We start from the raw sequence: 17,555 nt of genomic DNA, 5'->3' as shown, positions 1-17,555 counted from the left end.
ATTGCTAGTTATACAGTAAGAATTACCTCATCGATTGCTGAAAAGGCATCATATTGTTATTAATATTTTTGGATAAAATGACACCTAAGCTAATATTACCTCCACACATTCCTTTTTAAGGCCTCATAGTTTGTTCCTGAGAAAGTTACCTTAAAAAGCTATATTTGATCATTTCAATCTCTGGCAGGGACCTTATAGTCTTGTTTACGTCTTATGATTAAGCGAAAGTATTTGTTAAGCTTCAGATATTTTCAAATGTTGAAAAAGATTGCCGCGATGGACAAATTCGATTCTGTGTGAGTGGTCAAGACTGGAGATTATCTGCAGAGTCCGAGTTCTCTGAAGCATGACTGAGGTATTTAGTAGCTAGGAACATGTTGAATAGGCACAGCCTGTCAGAAACCAGAGTTCACACCCCCTGACCCCGGCCATCACTTTCCTAACGATGTCAGTCTCTTCGTCAGCGTACTAGAATACGTGTCCAGATGAACACACTGAGCAATGCCCATGTCACTTATTCTCTTCACTTAAATCGAAGGTGCGATATAGATTTTCCCAAATGCTGACCCCTCAAATGCGCATGTGACCTATCAACATATGACATTTATTTTTTCTGTAGAGTTCAAGAATGTGTTTCGTCCTGAAAAACCTTCCAAATTTAATAATACCATTGATAAAGATTGGTAGTCCCTTAGAGTTATTCTTTTGGGCAGTTGTATTGGGTTGAACTTGTGACGTCACAGCACATGCTGCACATTTGGTCGCATAACTTGGTCTAAAATCGAGAGCATTCTTCTTTCGTTCAGTAGATAACATTGTTCGTTCTTTCGTGTGTTATCAGCCCTAAATCACATATGTGATGGTAGCACCATGACTTTATCATTTCAGTGTTCTTATGCAATTATTCTTTAATGCAGTGTGTGAATACTTTTAGTACTGCAGTTTTCGTCCGTGAAGCTATGAGACAACGCAACCTATATTGTATTATTATTATTATTATTATTATTATTATTATTATTATTATTATTATTATTATTGTTCAGTAGATGGGACCTATTCAAGCTTCCAAAGAATATGGTGTTCATAAGGAAGAAGTAAGAGGAAGTAAAGGGAAATACAGGAAGAAGAGATCCAACTTATTAAAAAAAAATTAATTAATAGACAGATAAATGGATAAAAATATATTAAAATGCAAGAAGAATGGTATTAGGGTAGTAATGCATTGCATTTTCGCTTGAGCTTCCGAAGTATCCGGAAATGAGTTACTTATAATGTTCATTAACGATATTCATTCTAAAATTAGTGAAATATGATTTTCCTGATATATTTCGATGTGCATCTGACGAATTTTATAGCCATAGCCATTGCAAATGGTTGTTTATGCCACTGCAACCACCCCGTATGTTAACGAAGGAGGGGATCCCAGTGAGAAGCCATACCTCTGGGGAAAAGTTAAGTAATGTAGGAACCCGGCTCCCTAAGTTGGGTCATGTTAGGAATATTACTGTAGGTTATTTTAAATGCCTGGTTTTCACTCATTGTTGTTCCTTCCCGACCGTCGAAAACTCGGGTTTCCCACAAGGAGCAACGTCACATTCGTCAGAATCACATCATGAACTATTATAAATACCATCGCTTTCCACTTTCAGAATAAACCGTCAGATTGTAAGTATTTACCAATGGAACTTAGTTACATAAAGTCAAAGAAAAAATTACTGTAGTAGAGGTTGAGAATACCTTCACCTCTCGCTTCGCTTGGTGGATATCACCTTCGTGATAACTAAGAAGACTTCCTTTTTATCTCTTCCGTTAATGTATTCATTTATATGGAAAAGCATTTTAGATTCCTTTATTTTTCGTTCTTTTATAAACGAGTTGCTTGACACATTTTAATTTTTATTTTTATTGCGGAATTACTTTATAACTGTTTACGCGTAAAACGGTTGCAATATACGTTTTCTATAAATTTATGTAGAAGAAAACGATCATTGTGCTCGAAATTTATCGATGACTATAGAAAGTAAGGCTTCTCTAACACTCGTACCCCTCCCAGTAATACTCCAGATAAAGGCCTGAATTGGTTTTCAGATCAAGATTAACTGAGTCATATAATTTAAAAATGAACTATTTATTCATTCCTTTTCTGCACAGATTTATTCTAATTTTTAACAGAATCTGCCTTATGAGAACGAAATTTTGCTGCAACGAATACATCCTCGAAGTAATCTGTTAGATTATTTCGATGTTCTTTCTTCCTCTTTCTTATTGTTTCTTCGGGCATGTTCAGCTTTATGATTAGGAATGGCGTCAGAAAAAAATGATAAAACAATTTCAGGTTTGGCTGGACAAATATTCAGTGACTCTTGTTTGGAATTTTAGTTTCATGTTCACGATGAAGATGCATTTATGGTAAAGAGGTTTGTCCTCTTATGAATAGTTATCCTCTTATGAATAGTTACCCTAAATAATGAAATTAATCGATGACCCAATCAGTTTTAGATTATTAGAGAGCTGAGTACCATTGATGGAAGGACAATAAAATCTGTATTCTTTTTGTTTATGATCATTACTGAGAAGATCTTTTATAATTGGGGAAGTATGTCACAATATTGGTCCCACTAACACGCACATGTAAATAGATATACAGTATATATATGTATATATATATATATATATATATATATATATATATATATATATATATATATATATATATATATATATATATATATATATATATATATATATTATTTTCTTAAAACAATCAAAAGCTTACCCTATTACAAAGTTTTCATATTTTTGAACAATTTTCTTCCACCATTGCTTCCTGTCTCCCCGGATGGAGTGCCAAGCGTGATAAATACCAATGTCCTTAGCTCTTATGATATTTGACCCATAACCATCCGGATCACCATGCCTGGCCACATTAGCTCTCTCTGCCAAGACCCCGGTGACGTAGGCGTCATCCACCCACAGGAAAGGAACTTCCTCTGACGCCTTCAGGAGTCGAGGGATCACCCTCGTTGGCAGGACCCACATGTCACCTGAGCAGAACACGGGATACTGAGCTGAAGGATATTCGTCATATCCTACAGCCCATTTGCCCTCTCTCATGGCTTTGCTGTACATGGCGTTGCAGTAGAAGTGGTCGGTGGTCTTCACGTCATAACTTCGAAGATTCAACGACAACAAAAAGATATCGACCAAGACGTCGTCATCTGCGTGTAGTGTCCATTGAACGTCCTGACAGTGACTGCTGATCCAGGATAAGGCAGACAGACCTTTATAGCTCAGGAGGTGGTAGTCTTCGTCTAGATCCACCTGTAGTTGTTATCAAAAAAAAGAAATATTTGAAATAAATACATGTAATGACTCCGATAAAAAAAATACACTTAACCCTATATTTCCAATATTACTGCGCCAGCATTCTTTGATGAACGTTAAATAATGCAGGCGAATATGGTATCTATATTATACTGTTGGTTTAGGTACTGGACAACGATTGCAACGAACTACTAATGGCATTCAGCTTGCCAGTCTCTGGATTCAAATGCCTGCTTAAGTGAGAGAGAGAGAGAGAGAGAGAGAGAGAGAGAGACCTACCTGCAAGATATCCTTGAATATCCTACTCTCTTCCAGTATGAGCTGTTTCTCCTGGTCGTTCTTAGGAAGGCCCACAACGAAAATAACGGCCATATTGCTGGTAGCGTTCGCCCAAGTTGCTCTCGTCACTCTTCGGTTTTCTGCCCTGCTGATGGCGCTGTGAACGTACCCGATGATTTCGATCTTCGGTCGACGTCGGCAGAAATCCTCCTCTTGTATTAAATATTCGATGGAAGCGTAGGAGAGATTAGGAGGAGGCTTCCTGATACTGGAATTTTTACTTGTAATATTTTCTTTTACCTGGTGAAGATAAATTTTGGGAAGTGGGTTAATGAGCTTTCTTTTCGTGACTAGCCTATAGTAACCGATTTTTCTAGATCTGCTTGAGGTAGTATATTCTTTTACCTGAACACGTTCTGTAAAGTTATTCAGTTGCTAATACTGCCAGGTCTACTGACCTTTTTTATCTGATACTACTAACGATAAGCGTAAAAGGAAATGATCAGGTTCCTTGTGCTTTAAATAAGTTTCTGCTACCAGGAAACGGCTTTAAAATTTAAAGTTTCCTGCTTCTTGCTTAACAGGATCTTTCGCATACATCTTGGATTTCAACACGTTTCACTGTTTAGAATAAGGTTAATGAACTTTTGAATTTGAATTGTCTGAAATATTCAACAAAAATCAAATAATGTGGTTTATATTCAGTAAGGAATGAGGCATTATACATTCATAAGAAGTTTTTGTGTCCGGACATTTAAGAGAGCAGTCCGCTCATATGCGGAAAAAGTGCACATCCATGCTAAACTCAAGAAGATATTGCGACCAATTTTTATATCATATTCAAAAGTGAGCAAGTTGCAATTAGAAGTAGCCTGTATTATCTAAACTCCTTAATATGTTATCGATGAAAAGCTAACTAAAAAGTCATCAAACAAATTTGAAAGGGATGAATATGTAAGCAACAGCATAGGAGAGAGAGAGAGAGAGAGAGAGAGAGAGAGAGAGAGAGAGAGAGAGAGAGAGAGAGAGAGAGAAGACTCACCTGAATTTCGTTGCCATCATGGTCACCTCGTTCGCTGTTAAATGGTGACGCTAAGAAATAAATGAACACTGACGACGCCAGAAAAATATAACGAATGAAACGTATCAGTCTGGATTTTTGCTTCACTTTCCAAATAATTTTGCCAAAACGGATGATATTCATGTTTCGTAAACGAAGGGTGACAAATAAAATGTTTTGCAGTCCCTGTTTGTCATTATTTATTTAATTCTTCGTTTTGTTTTTACTTTTTCTCGCTTATGGACATTAATTGTGTGGAAGTTTGAGGTTTATTCCTTGTGATTTCCTGCGCGTTTTGAGAAATGTGATTATGATAATATAATCCACAGGTTATCTTCCTCAGTAGCCTGCTGATTCCATATGCTTTTTGATGTACAAAGAATCCCATAATCAGATTACGATTGATGAGGGAAATTTGATGATAACGCATGGACGCCAGCACTGAAGTACGTGAACAAATGCATTAACGTTTTAGGAGGCTGAGAAGATTTCATATTGAAAAATCAACATTTTTATGTAGATGCAATATACACGATTATACAAATATCGTATTCTGAATATCGATATGTAATTCAATTCTGGAAGTCAAAACGAGTCTGCATTTAAGCACTTGACACCACTACGTAAATTCTTTTTATCTTTGGAGTGAACAAAACTTTTTCCACGAAAACTACAAATCGTTTAGCGGTCTTGCGTAAAGTGACAATGAAGAAGAATTCTTAAACAAAAGAGCGTTTCTCCATGTAATAAAACCACCGATTTTAAAGCATGTCAGTGAGCGTACCCCCGCACTGTGCGAATCTACAGCATAAAGGTAACCAGAACAGGCAAACTGAGCCAAAATTGAGACGCACACTCATAGTCGTCAGCAGGAAAAGTTGATGTGAATTGCCCACGTTGGATGAGGATCCTGTTAAATTCCGGGTTCTTTTCCTTCTCTCTCTCTCTCTCTCTCTCTCTCTCTACGTGTCATCAAGGTGCACATAAAAAGATTATCCATACGTTCTAACATCCACGTTATGAGTATGTACGTAAACGTTTTCGCATTTATGTACCTATAGAGACTAAAGGCAAACCATCCATACAAACACACACGTACACATTACACACACACATATATATATATGTGTGTGTGCGTATATATATATATATATATATATATATATATATATATATATATATATATATTATATATATATATATATATATATATATATATATATATATATATATATATATATATATATATATATATATATATATATATATACATATATATATATATATACTGATTTTATTATGTACGGATTTCTCAACATATCAGTCATTTTTGTATCTTTGGCCTGTTCATAAAACATTACATATTTCTTGCTCGTCCTCGTGAGTAGATAAGGTCTGTGGTTTTCAAGTGTTCCTTTCAGTACATTGCACGTTATGTACAGATACAGGATACGAGGTGTACCGAAATCTTTCTCCTAAATTTGCGTAGATCCATACGGTCTCACTCTCCCCGTCACGATTTAAGAAAAGCAACAGTGACAGCTAAGCTATCCTGACGTATCACCTGATTAGAACGTATAGGCCTACACATAAATTACTTTGATTTTTTTCTGAAGCTTTACATTCGCCCGCTTCTGAGGTACCTCTCAGACCTTAATACACATGACATTATTAAGCAGTGTTTTGTGTATGTAACTACATTGAAATGTCCTTCAAAAATTCTATATATTTTGCCTTAGGTGAAAAGAAAAATATTTGTTTTTATGTCTTACTTTAAGAACCTCAGCCGGGAATCCGGGTTTTAATAGCTTTCTGTCTCTCTCATACCTATTCCTTCATCCTTACACACCGTCTCCTCACAACCGACTAATAAAATAGATAATAATTAGTCTATGCTGACCATTCCGTATTTGGTTATCCTTCTGTAGCACTAGTCTTTATAGATATAGTATTCTTATTACAACGTATAACGGAGAATGGTTCCTTCGAGATAGCTTGACCAAATTCGGTTTTGATCAGTTCTGTGGGGCCGCGAGAGATATGTATTTAATTGAACGGGGCCACAGCTGTTGAAAACTAAGGTATTGGGTGGTCTGTACGGATCAGAAACGATAAACAGAGAGGGTAAGCATTTTGATTTTCAGCCATAATGAGGAAATAGATTGGTTTTGTCTGTCCGTCCGCACTTTTTCTGTACGCCCTCAGATCTTAAAAACTACTGAGGCTAGAGGGCTGCAAATTGGTATGTTGCTCATCCACCCTCCAATCATCAAACATACCAAATTGCAGCCCTCTAGCCTCAGTAATTTTTTTTATTTGATTTAATTTTAAAGTTAGCCATCATCGTGCGTCTGGCACGGAGGAAAGAGAAACTTTGGAGTGCTGCGAGGCCTTTCGACTGGCTTCCTTTACTTCGACGCCAGTCGAAAAGCTTCGCACGACTCCAGTGTTTCCCTTTCCTTCGTGGATTTTGTCTTTATATATATATATATATATATATATATATATATATATATATATATATATATATATATATATCTCAAGCAGACTAGAGTAGAAGTTCAGATGATCTTTCGCTTCAGAATTTTTCACAGTTGTGTCAGATAGTTATGCCTATCGTCTTTAAAAGAAAGTTTTGTCAACATAATAAATAAGCGAATTCCCTCTCGTTTGTTGATTTATCTTATTAAAAACAAATCCTCATTCAATAACAACTGTAGACGCTTTCCCCTGGAGAAACAGGGGTTTATAATCTTTGACAATGGAGCAGATCTGTTTGGACATAAAATATTCATACCCAACTAAGAGTTGCGATTGAGAGAGCAACTTGAAGATAAAAAAATACCTTGGTGGTACAACTCTGGAACATAAATGGTGGGCTACAATGAAACCTTCATTTTCTGGTGTAGACTTAGCACTTCCCTGGCCCGGATTCAAACCCAAGTCTTTTTGGGATAGTAGCAGGGTAATTTATTTGATTAGCCTTCATAACTGATTTAAACTCTGCTATATGTATTCTTGTTGAATTCAGGTTCTATACTTACACTTTTGATATTTCTTATCGTGTTTGTCTGTGAGTATACCACTTTCATGTATTTTGCGCTTACGACTTATTAATTGCTAATCCTAAAGTTTTTAGTTGAAGACTTTAGCTAAAAGCTATCAAAAGTACTCGATCTTAAAATCTCATTTTGTTGTAAAACACATGAGGACCCATCACCACTTGGGAAGGATTGTTAAATTTTGGCAAACACTCACATTTTGTTATTTGCGACATTTTATTTCATGATTATCCAAAGTAAAGACCACAGAGCATGGACTTGCAAAGTTGATTTCTGATACAGGAGGCTTCTTGGTCTAGCAAAGAGACCTCTGTTGTCTTTCATAAAAAGACCCTGGACACTAGCCATAATGTGTTGGCCTATAATAATTGAGGGGAGACTGGTATACGCTTTGTGGCTGGGTAATGGGGTATTGGGCTGTTCCTTCGTATGACACATCAGCCACGAATCCTGATCCACCCTGAACTGAGTAATTCACCCTCTGTAGACGCCCATCAGGAAGCCTGACGTGGTAGCTTCCCTGTGTAACGTCTCCGTTGCGAGTCTCTTGGTGTCCTGATTGATTCCCTGTGAGATCATCTTGCACAGCATAGCCAAAGCTGTATTGGGCTGGCCCCTGAAGGAAAAGGATGAAAATTAGACTGGCAACTTTCTCTCAAAAACATTAAATAATTGGGTGCAATATAGTACGAAAAAACTAAAGATTTCTGTTATTCGAAGGCTGGCATATTACTAAATATTGCTTCGTGGGGCTTACCTGTATTTCAGGAGTAAGATACAGTTGTCCTGGTCGATTTATGAAGGAAGTGGTTGGAGTACCATAAACAGAAGTAGAGGTGTAAGCAGGAGAAAGAGTAGATGCATAAACTGGAGAAAGAGTAGATGTATAAACTGGAGAAGGAGTTGGTCTATAAATCTGAACTGGGGAGGATGTGTGCACTTGAATTGGGTTGTAATTAAAGGACTGTTGAGAAGGAGGTATGAAACCTTGGGAATAGGCAGTATTATAGAGCGGAGAGCCAGTGCTCTGATAGCTGAAGGAACTGGGAGTGCTATAAGAAACAGATGATGGAGTGGTGTAATGGTATTGACCCAGGGATTTACAACACGCCAAAGTTGCGAAGGCACTGAAAACCACGACCTGTAAAATAAAATTAGTGCTATAACTGCTATAACCATTACTGATATACATAGGTATTCAACATAAATTATTAGTACTAGTCGATAGGCTACCTGTCAAAAATACAGGATCTGCTCCTTGGACCGTAGTTATTCAATAAAATCATAAATATCATTGTCAGCCTCAAAGGAAAAAAGTACCTTTGTGTAAGTGAAGATAACAAATATCCCATCAATGAGTCCTGGAGAGTTAGAGAAGAAGAAAGGTTTTAATTTTCATAATGTTTCATTTTACCCTAAATTGAAGATATCTTATGATATATTACTACTTCTTCACTGTAAGCATTGAGCCGCAAGATTTTCCGGATAAGATAAAAAATTTATATTTTAGTTCATTGTGATTAACTTATGTTTCAGCCCTATTTTTTTTTACAATGAATGCTTGATTAAAGTAGGACAATTATAAAAAAAACAAAATAACTCTTGATAACATTTCAGGCGGTAGCTTAATTTTTCTCCTCGCATAATCACAAAAGTAGTATTCGAAATACTTAAAGAGAAATTAAAACAGCGAAGCAAATGAACGAAAGCTTCATAAAAAGCTGATAGATTAAATACTAAGAATCAAAAATCAAAATACCCAGATTACGAAAACCCATTCATTGCTGAGATAGAGACAACACTTCTGATTTTAAGGGATAAAATGAATACGAGACTTTCCTGCAGTAAGAGCACCCAGTAAAGTTTCCATAATCTCACTGATAGACACTGCTTTCAGTCTAATCCGTTCAGTCGTTAATCATCATGTGATCAAACTTTGCGAGCTGTAAAATGATGATATTCATCAATTCATGTTCCAATGTTACGTCTGTGAAAAAAGTAAGAGCCTACTTAAACTGTGGAAATGCTCAATTTATGAATAAATGCGGAGTCGTTTCAGTTCCATGATCAGGAGCAACAGCCTCAATTTGCTGAAAGGATCAGATCAAACGCCCAAGTTTAGCAAAATGTTCTCAGAATAAGCCAAATTTACTGACGCTACCATATTTTCTATGTTATCTAATGGTAATATTGTGGTCATAAAACCTTGATTTTTCAAAATCTGAGTCGCTAAAATCCTTAATTTATCAAAACGTATTATAGATCATAATTCATGAAAAACTAAGGTAATGTAATGCGATGCATTAAAAGAGGTTGTCTCCTGTGCTTGAAGGATTTAACGTAGATAAACAGTAAGTGGTCTTTACTTTACGACAAATTTTAAAAAGTCTGTAAAGAGTAAAACTTGTTATTTATAGAGAAGATGGAGTAATCAAATACTGTTTTTTCTAGTAGGACAAACAACATTTTTCACTAACACAAACTGCCACGAAAGTTCAGCGTCAAATCGGCAATAACAAAAATGACTCGAGGAACAGAGCCTTTTGATTTATAATACCTTGAGAAGATCCATGCTGAGAGACGTCGGCGAAGAAATGAATGTCGGAGTTCGGCAGCACCGTCCTTTTATACTGAAGCCGGACTTTATTTCATTCGGCCGATACCCGCATAGATGCCATTACGCCATAATGAAGATAACCGTCGTATACGAATGAGTCTCCGGTATTTCCAGCAGTCACTTTGCCACAACACTTTCTCGTCATGAATCTGTAAGAACACTTTCACGAGCATTACGTCCCAATAATGTTCGTCAATGACCTGGTCCTACCATGTGAAGACTAACAAATAAGAGGTTGCTGATTTGATTTACATCATTCTTTTTCATTTGCAGCTTAAGTGCGAGAGGCTGCCTTTGATATCAGCGATTCGTTTATTACACAGACGAAAACGAGGGAATGAGAAAGCATTCAGAGTGCAAGTATCCTCCGAAGGTTAAGAGAATTTATCATTGCCTTGATCTACAAGAAATTATACGGGTTGAGAGATTTCCTGTACGTGGCACAAATGTGGCAGAATTTTTCTCATAATATCTTTCTGTTTGTTCTGTAGAAATTTGGAGGGCACCTTCCACCAGGAAAAAAAATAAAAATAACACTAGCGATGTTTGAAACACAACAAATTTCTGGAACTGCAGTCGAATCCAGGGTCGTTCCCAAACACAGTCACAGCTGTTCCTTGGATGTTCTGTCACCCATTAAAAATATGCCCTTGACCTTCCACTTATGCATAAGTTTAGACACCTTGCGGACAAACTGGCTGATACATAACTTCATTTCCGGATGTGAAATATTTCAGTGGAAGAAGAACGTGCGATGGGATTTTAGAAGGTTCTCTTTCAATTTCATTAAAGCTGTATGATTCAATAAACTGTCCTCTCGAGGTTATTTAAAATATTTTATAACTCTCTGTCTTTTCGCATAAACAAATATAGTTCGAGGTGTTACACAAAGTTAATGCGAGTCTGTGCTGTATAAGAAAATCCCCATATGGTGCATATATTACAATATTATTTACCTCATTAGGAACATGGGTGAAAGTTATGTAACCAATTATATACCTCGGATTGAGAAATTATTACTGTCAACAAAACAGTACATTCATCTTTCCTTAATTATGAAATAAACTCTTGTAAATCTATCAAACATCGATTCTTTTTATCACCAGTGTAAGGGGAATAAATTTCAAAGTGACGAAAAGATTTCTTCACATTAAGCCTGTTCTGACTGAGTAATCCGAGGACCATGAACTTAACCAGCAAGCCTCTCCAGTATATATATATATATATATATATATATATATATATATATATATATATATATATATATATATATATATATATATATATATATATATATATATATATACATATATATATATATATTTATATTTATATTATATATCTATCTATCTATCTATCAATCTATCAATATATCTATATATATATTGAGAGAGAGAGAGAGAGAGAGAGAGAGAGAGAGAGAGAGAGAGATTCCTAATATAGTCAGATTAAGCCATATAAACAATCTACTGCTTTGCGGGACCGATTGACGTAGTGTTCGTTATGTAATGCATGGTGTGATGTTTCCATTCTCACACCCAATTCTGTTTTATTATACTAGTAAGACCAACTGGCACAACTGGACGGTAATCATAATGAATTAGAATTAAAATCTAATGAAAATCACAAATTCCCACCTTAACCAGAAAAATATCCCAACCAGCTAGTACGAATAATCAGTATGCATCTTATTATTCAGTCTCTTTTCTTATCCTTCAATAAAGGAAACAGGAATATCAACAGCAAAAAATGCTTGTTTGGAGAACGTTTTCCTGAATATACGAAAGGCACTTATGCACTGTTTGACCTGAGAATTTTACCTAATTTTATCAGGCTTTCGTTTCTTTTAGAAAGGTTTGGCTTACTAATCTGTTCATGTAATCCCTTCATTTGCCTTCCTCGACATTGGTTGGCTCCTTTCACGATACTTGCGAGGCTCTAGCTTCCTTTTTCCTCCTTAACCTCTTCTCCCTCGTTTGATTGATTGATTGACTGATTGAATATAGACTTTGGGCCTAAGGCCAAGCACTGGGACCTATGAGGTCATTCAGAGCTGAACTGGAAAATGACAGTGAGAAGGCTTGAAAGGCGTAACAGGAGGAAAACCTCGCAGTTGCACTGAGTCAATTGTTAGGAGAGGGTGGAAAGTAAGATGGAAGATAGTATGAAAGGAGGTACAGTAAAAGAAGCGAAAGGGATTGCAGCTAGGGGCAGAAGGCACGCTGCAAAGAACCTTAAGTAATGCCTACAGTGCACCTCACAGTTGCACTGACGGCATGAGGTGCACTGATCTCCCTCGTGAGTAACATAACCCCTAATAACCACAGGATCTCCTTTCTTCTGACATTTAAACCATTAATCCTCTATCAAATAACCATTGTAGTCCCCGCTCAATTTTCTTCCGCTCCCGTTTTCATCTAAACCCTACGAGGGTATTCTTCCTTTTATTTATGTAATTGTACTTTATTATCTGACATTTTGTGCAATCACTAATCATATGTTTTTACAACTAGTCCTCTTTGTACCGACGTCCGCATCAAATGGAACCACCATCATCGTTTTCACTTGTGTCCACCGAAGCAAACTAGCAGGTATTTTACAAGCAAGGCACCCTTCATGTCCCAAGGACTGCGAAATCTAAACAACACTGCGGGCATTTAGGTTTTTCAACCATGGATGTGGTCTCCTCCAGATTTATACTGGAAGCAATAAGGATTTTTTAAAATCTTTATGTCTGACTTACTGAGCATGTCATTCCTCATCATTTAGTGTTTAAATCATTATTTTTTGAAAAGTTTTACGCGTCTCTTAATGGTATCATACCTGGTCAGCATCCTCTACAATTCCTACATCTAAATCTCTTTAGTGAAATTATTATTATTATTATTTTCATTTCTCCATCCATACTGACATACGCGTATAAATATTTATGCAAATGTTTTCTCATTTTTATACCTATAGCTACTAAATGCAAAGTCAGTCTTGCACACTCATACGCATATATATATATATATATATATATATATATATATATATATATATATATATATATATATATATATATATATATATATATATATATATATATATATATATATATCATTCTCTAAGTTTATATATATATATATATATATATATATATATAATTCTCTAAGTCTCAATGCTCCCCATGTTTCTCAATCTCCTTGTAAAAAAAAACAATAAGCAAATGCTAAACTATCTTGGCGTATCACCTGATATGATATGATATATTGTGATATGTTTGTTTTCTGTAGCTTTGAACGCACTTGTTTTTTTATCAATTATTAGGCTCTGAGATATGTCGCGAACCGTCATACGAATGATAAAATTAAGCAGTTGCATGTATGTGCAACTGCTTTGAAATATCTTTCCTCAAAACTTTCAATCGTCTTAAATTTAGTAAGAACATTAAACATTTAATTTTCATTCATACTTTCATGAAACAACAGAAAATGCAAATGAGCAGTTTTATGTCTCTCTTTTTGTGTATTTCTCACTCCATTTCCTGCATCCTCACACTCCATCCTATCACAGCCGGCTGATAACATGGATAATTATTCTATGTTGACCATTCCGTATCTGATTATCATACTGTATTAGACTTTATAAATATGGTATTCTTATACAACATATAACGGAGAATGCTTCCTTCACGATAGCTTTACCAAAACTGGTTTTGATCAGTTCTGTAGGGCCTCGAGAGATGTGATTAATTGGACGGGGCCAAAGCTATTGAAAATCATGGTATTGGATGGTCTGTACGGATCAGAAACGTTAATGAGAGAGGGTGTACATTATTATTTTCAGGTATAAAAGAGGAATAGATTGGTTTTATCTCATCGTTCAACAAATGGTAACAATAACCTGTGATTGAAAAGCTCAAAAGTTCCTCCATGAACTTGAGAGTAACTTACGAGATAGGTTGTGACACAATGACACCATCGACGTTGACTGACTTGCCTTTCGAACAAAAACCACAGACTCACAAAATATGAGCATTCCGACAACCACCGACGTCATGTCTAAAGGAAGATACTACGATCCCACTCTGCTCTTCTTATCCCTTAGAGAGTTAGGCCCAAGCAAATTTATATGCAACTGGCAAAAATATCTTTTTGGTAGTGGTTGTTTATGACGTGGAACTTTTCTCCTGTCATCAAGGGTTCAGAATATAGGCCGCAGTCGCGCTCTTAATGCAGAGTTTGATGCACGCTTCATTGCTTTCAAATCCGGAGGTTTTGGGGGTGCTTTTCTCCTCATGTTTCGACCCTGTCAAACCTCCACCAAGTAAATTGGTTATCTGGTTTTTGATTTTCCATTGGACTGGACTATTATCTGATATGTTTTATTTCAGCAAATTCTACGCTAAAATGTTTTTTCCTTTTGGTCTGTGGCAAAATCTTGACATAAAACATCTGGTCAAGCCTTAACCCAAGGACTTTAAAAGCACATCCCTTCGTGCCTGTTACCACCTCTGAACAATGACCTTGTCTAAATCACAAATATTTTATTGCTATGTATATTACCAGGTATTGTTGTTATACGTGAGCATTATTTCCAGAAATAAATCTACCTTATCTTACTCCAGTAGTTTCATAAACACAACCCATTTCTATCCAAGTAATTTACAAGGTTTCACCAATAATGAGAGGGTTATATTCCCTTATGTTTCACTCGGCATCGGGGACCATCTGTACGACGTCAAATAATCCCCAGTCAGTCAGTCAACCTTGTGTTGCACCTAAGGGCTCTAGAGAGATGGAAAGTGCTCTATTTTTTAGAGCACTTTTTCGAGTACCTTTCTCTCGGTTACTCCATTTTTGAATTTCAAGGAATACTATTTTTCTCAGACTCTAGATGTAAATGGGATCAAATTGCTAGTTTAATTTAATCGATGCCTGAAAGAGGACCGTGACCGTTGATAGTTGAGGAGGCCTTGGCAAAGTTAAAGATACTGTTAAGATTGCCTGAAAAATCCCTGTTCAGTTACGAATAATATCTTGTTTGTTTTTGCGTTCTTCTGACACAATGTACTCGCGCTGCGGGTGTTGCTATGAATGATATTATAAGTAATATTGTGGACCGGCAAATTTGAATGCGCGTTTACTTAAACTGGCAAGGTAGTTCTTTCTCTTGTTGTACTTCTGTTCACCATTTATAACTGAGAGTTCCATATGAGCAAGCATTTCATTAAAAGCTGAGTTTCAATGGAAATTTCATACAGACATATATTATGCTTAGTAACTGTTGGAATTCATTCACAGCTCACTAGGTAATTATTCAGCTTCAGTTATATCTTCCCAGGGCAAATTACTGAATTATATAAACTTATATATAAAACTTTATGATAACAGATTCTTATGCGTTACCAGTCATCTCTTGAAGTCATTCTGCCAATCTTTAATTCTGAAGATATTTTTAGTAACCGTTTGTCTCTTGCCAAGACAGGTACAAGCCTCCCGTTAACATCTTGCCACTCTTACGGCCAAATTACATTAATACTCATTTTGTTGACCTTGATTTGCTTCCTGTAACGACTGTGTAGTTTCATTTCCTTAACTGTCTGCCTCAGTTCCATTTCCTTAACTGTTTGCCTCAGCTCCATTTCCTTAACTGTCTGCCTCAGTTCCATTTACTTAACTGATATCTTCCATTTGTTTTTTGCCTCAGTTCCATTCTGAACTGTTTGCCTCAGCTCCATTTCCTTAACTGTCTGCCTCAGTTCCATTGGTAACTGTCTGCCTCAGTTCCATTTCCTTAACTGGCCTCAGTTCCATTTGAATGCTTGCCTTTTTCTTAACTGTTTGCAAGGTAGCTCCATTTCCTCCTGTTTGCCTCAGTTCCATTTTCAACTGTTTAACTCAGCTCCATTTCCATAACTGTCTGCATACAGTTCCATTTCACTGGAACTGTTTTCAATTCCATTTCCTTAACTGTCTGCCTCAGTTCCATTTCCTAACTGTCTGCCTCAGTTCCATTTCAACTGCTCACTCAGTTCCATTTTCAACTGTTTGCCTCAGTTCCATTTCCTTAACTGTTTGCCCAGTTCCATTTCTGAACTGTCTGCCTCAGTTCCATTTCCTAAACTGTCTGCCTCAGTTCCATTTTCTTAACTGTCTGCCTCAGTTCCATTTCATCTCCTCAGTTCCATTCTGTTTGCCTCAATTCCATTTAACTGTCTGCCTCAGTTCCATTTTTAACTGTTTGCCTCAGTTCCATTTCCTTAACTGTTTGCCTTGTTTCTTGCCAACTGACAGTTCCATTTCAACTGTCTGCCTCAGTTCCATTTCCTTAACTGTTTGCCTCAGTTCCATTTCTTAACTGTTTGCCTCAATTTCATTAACTGTCTGCATTTTGTTGATTTCCTTAACTGTTTGCCTCAGTTCCATTTCCCGAACTGTCTGCCTTCCATTTCCTTAACTGTTTGCCTCAGTTCCATTTCCTTAACTGTTTGCCTCAGTTCCATTTCCTTAACTGTTTGCCTCAGCTCCATTTCCTAACTGTTTGCCTCAGTTCCATTTCCTTAACTGTTTGCCTCAGTTCCATTTCCTTAACTGTTTGCCTCAGTTCCATTTCCTTAACTGTCTGCCTCAGTTCCATTTCCTTAACTGTCTGCCTCAGTTCCATTTCCTTAACTGTTTGCCTCAGTTCCATTTCCTTAACTGTTTGCCTCAGTTCCATTTCCTTAACTGTCTGCCTCAGTTCCATTTCCTTAACTGTCTGCCTCAGTTCCATTTCCTTAACTGTCTGCCTCAGTTCCATTTCCTTAACTGTTTGCCTCAGTTCCATTTCCTTAACTGTTTGCCTCAGTTCCATTTCCTTAACTGTCTGCCTCAGTTCCATTTCCTTAACTGTTTGCCTCAGCTCCATTTCCTTAACTGTTTGCCTCAGTTCCATTTCCTTAACTGTTTGCCTCAGTTCCATTTCCTTAACTGTTTGCCTCAGTTTCAGTGACGAATTCAGTAAAATTCCCAGTCGAATCCTCAAGACTCCTTTTTATTATGATTTGTTTTTCATTTCTGTCAAAGCGCATGAAATCTTATCCTTATTTACGGCATCGTTGTCCTAAAAATAAGTAATCGACCTAGATGTGGAGGTAAGGCGTGGGTCGCATAATAAGTGTAATTAGGTGGTCGGTGACTACGCAATCATCTGGGAGAAAATCGACGGTTATGTTATTAAGAGGTATCTG

At 36.6% G+C, this 17,555-nt stretch overlaps 2 protein-coding genes across 2 annotated transcripts; both read right to left on the bottom strand.

The window, feature by feature from the left end:
- Positions 1 to 7,928: 7,928 nt before the first annotated feature.
- On the bottom strand, positions 7,929 to 10,324 carry LOC136848481 (cuticle protein 19.8-like). Its single transcript, XM_067120758.1, has 3 exons — positions 10,283 to 10,324; positions 8,483 to 8,866; positions 7,929 to 8,341 (listed from the first exon to the last, which is right to left on the bottom strand). The coding sequence occupies exons 1-3, from the start codon at positions 10,295 to 10,297 to the stop codon at positions 8,066 to 8,068; spliced, it is 675 nt and encodes a 224-aa protein (XP_066976859.1). The 5' UTR covers positions 10,298 to 10,324; the 3' UTR covers positions 7,929 to 8,065.
- Positions 10,325 to 16,846: 6,522 nt separating this feature from the next.
- On the bottom strand, positions 16,847 to 17,287 carry LOC136848531 (gelsolin-related protein of 125 kDa-like). The gene has a single exon (XM_067120801.1). It carries the CDS (start codon positions 17,285 to 17,287, stop codon positions 16,847 to 16,849), a length of 441 nt encoding a protein of 146 aa, XP_066976902.1.
- Positions 17,288 to 17,555: the final 268 nt, after the last annotated feature.

This window comes from Macrobrachium rosenbergii, chromosome 19 (genome assembly GCF_040412425.1).
Source record: "Macrobrachium rosenbergii isolate ZJJX-2024 chromosome 19, ASM4041242v1, whole genome shotgun sequence".
Taxonomy (NCBI): Eukaryota; Metazoa; Arthropoda; class Malacostraca; order Decapoda; family Palaemonidae; genus Macrobrachium; species Macrobrachium rosenbergii.
The sequence above is the reverse complement of the archived record's forward strand: the minus strand, read 5'-3'. Positions and strand labels throughout refer to the sequence as shown.

Bases quoted from the DNA above. Each gene is read 5' to 3' on its own strand.
- LOC136848481 (XM_067120758.1), bottom strand. The intron at 8,342-8,482 runs GTAAGCCCCACG...CTTTTCCTTCAG, and splicing joins ATCTTACTCCTGAAATACAG to GGGCCAGCCCAATACAGCTT.
- LOC136848531 (XM_067120801.1), bottom strand. From the start codon at position 17,287: ATGGAACTGAGGCAAACAGTTAAGGAAATGGAACTGAGGCAAACAGTT.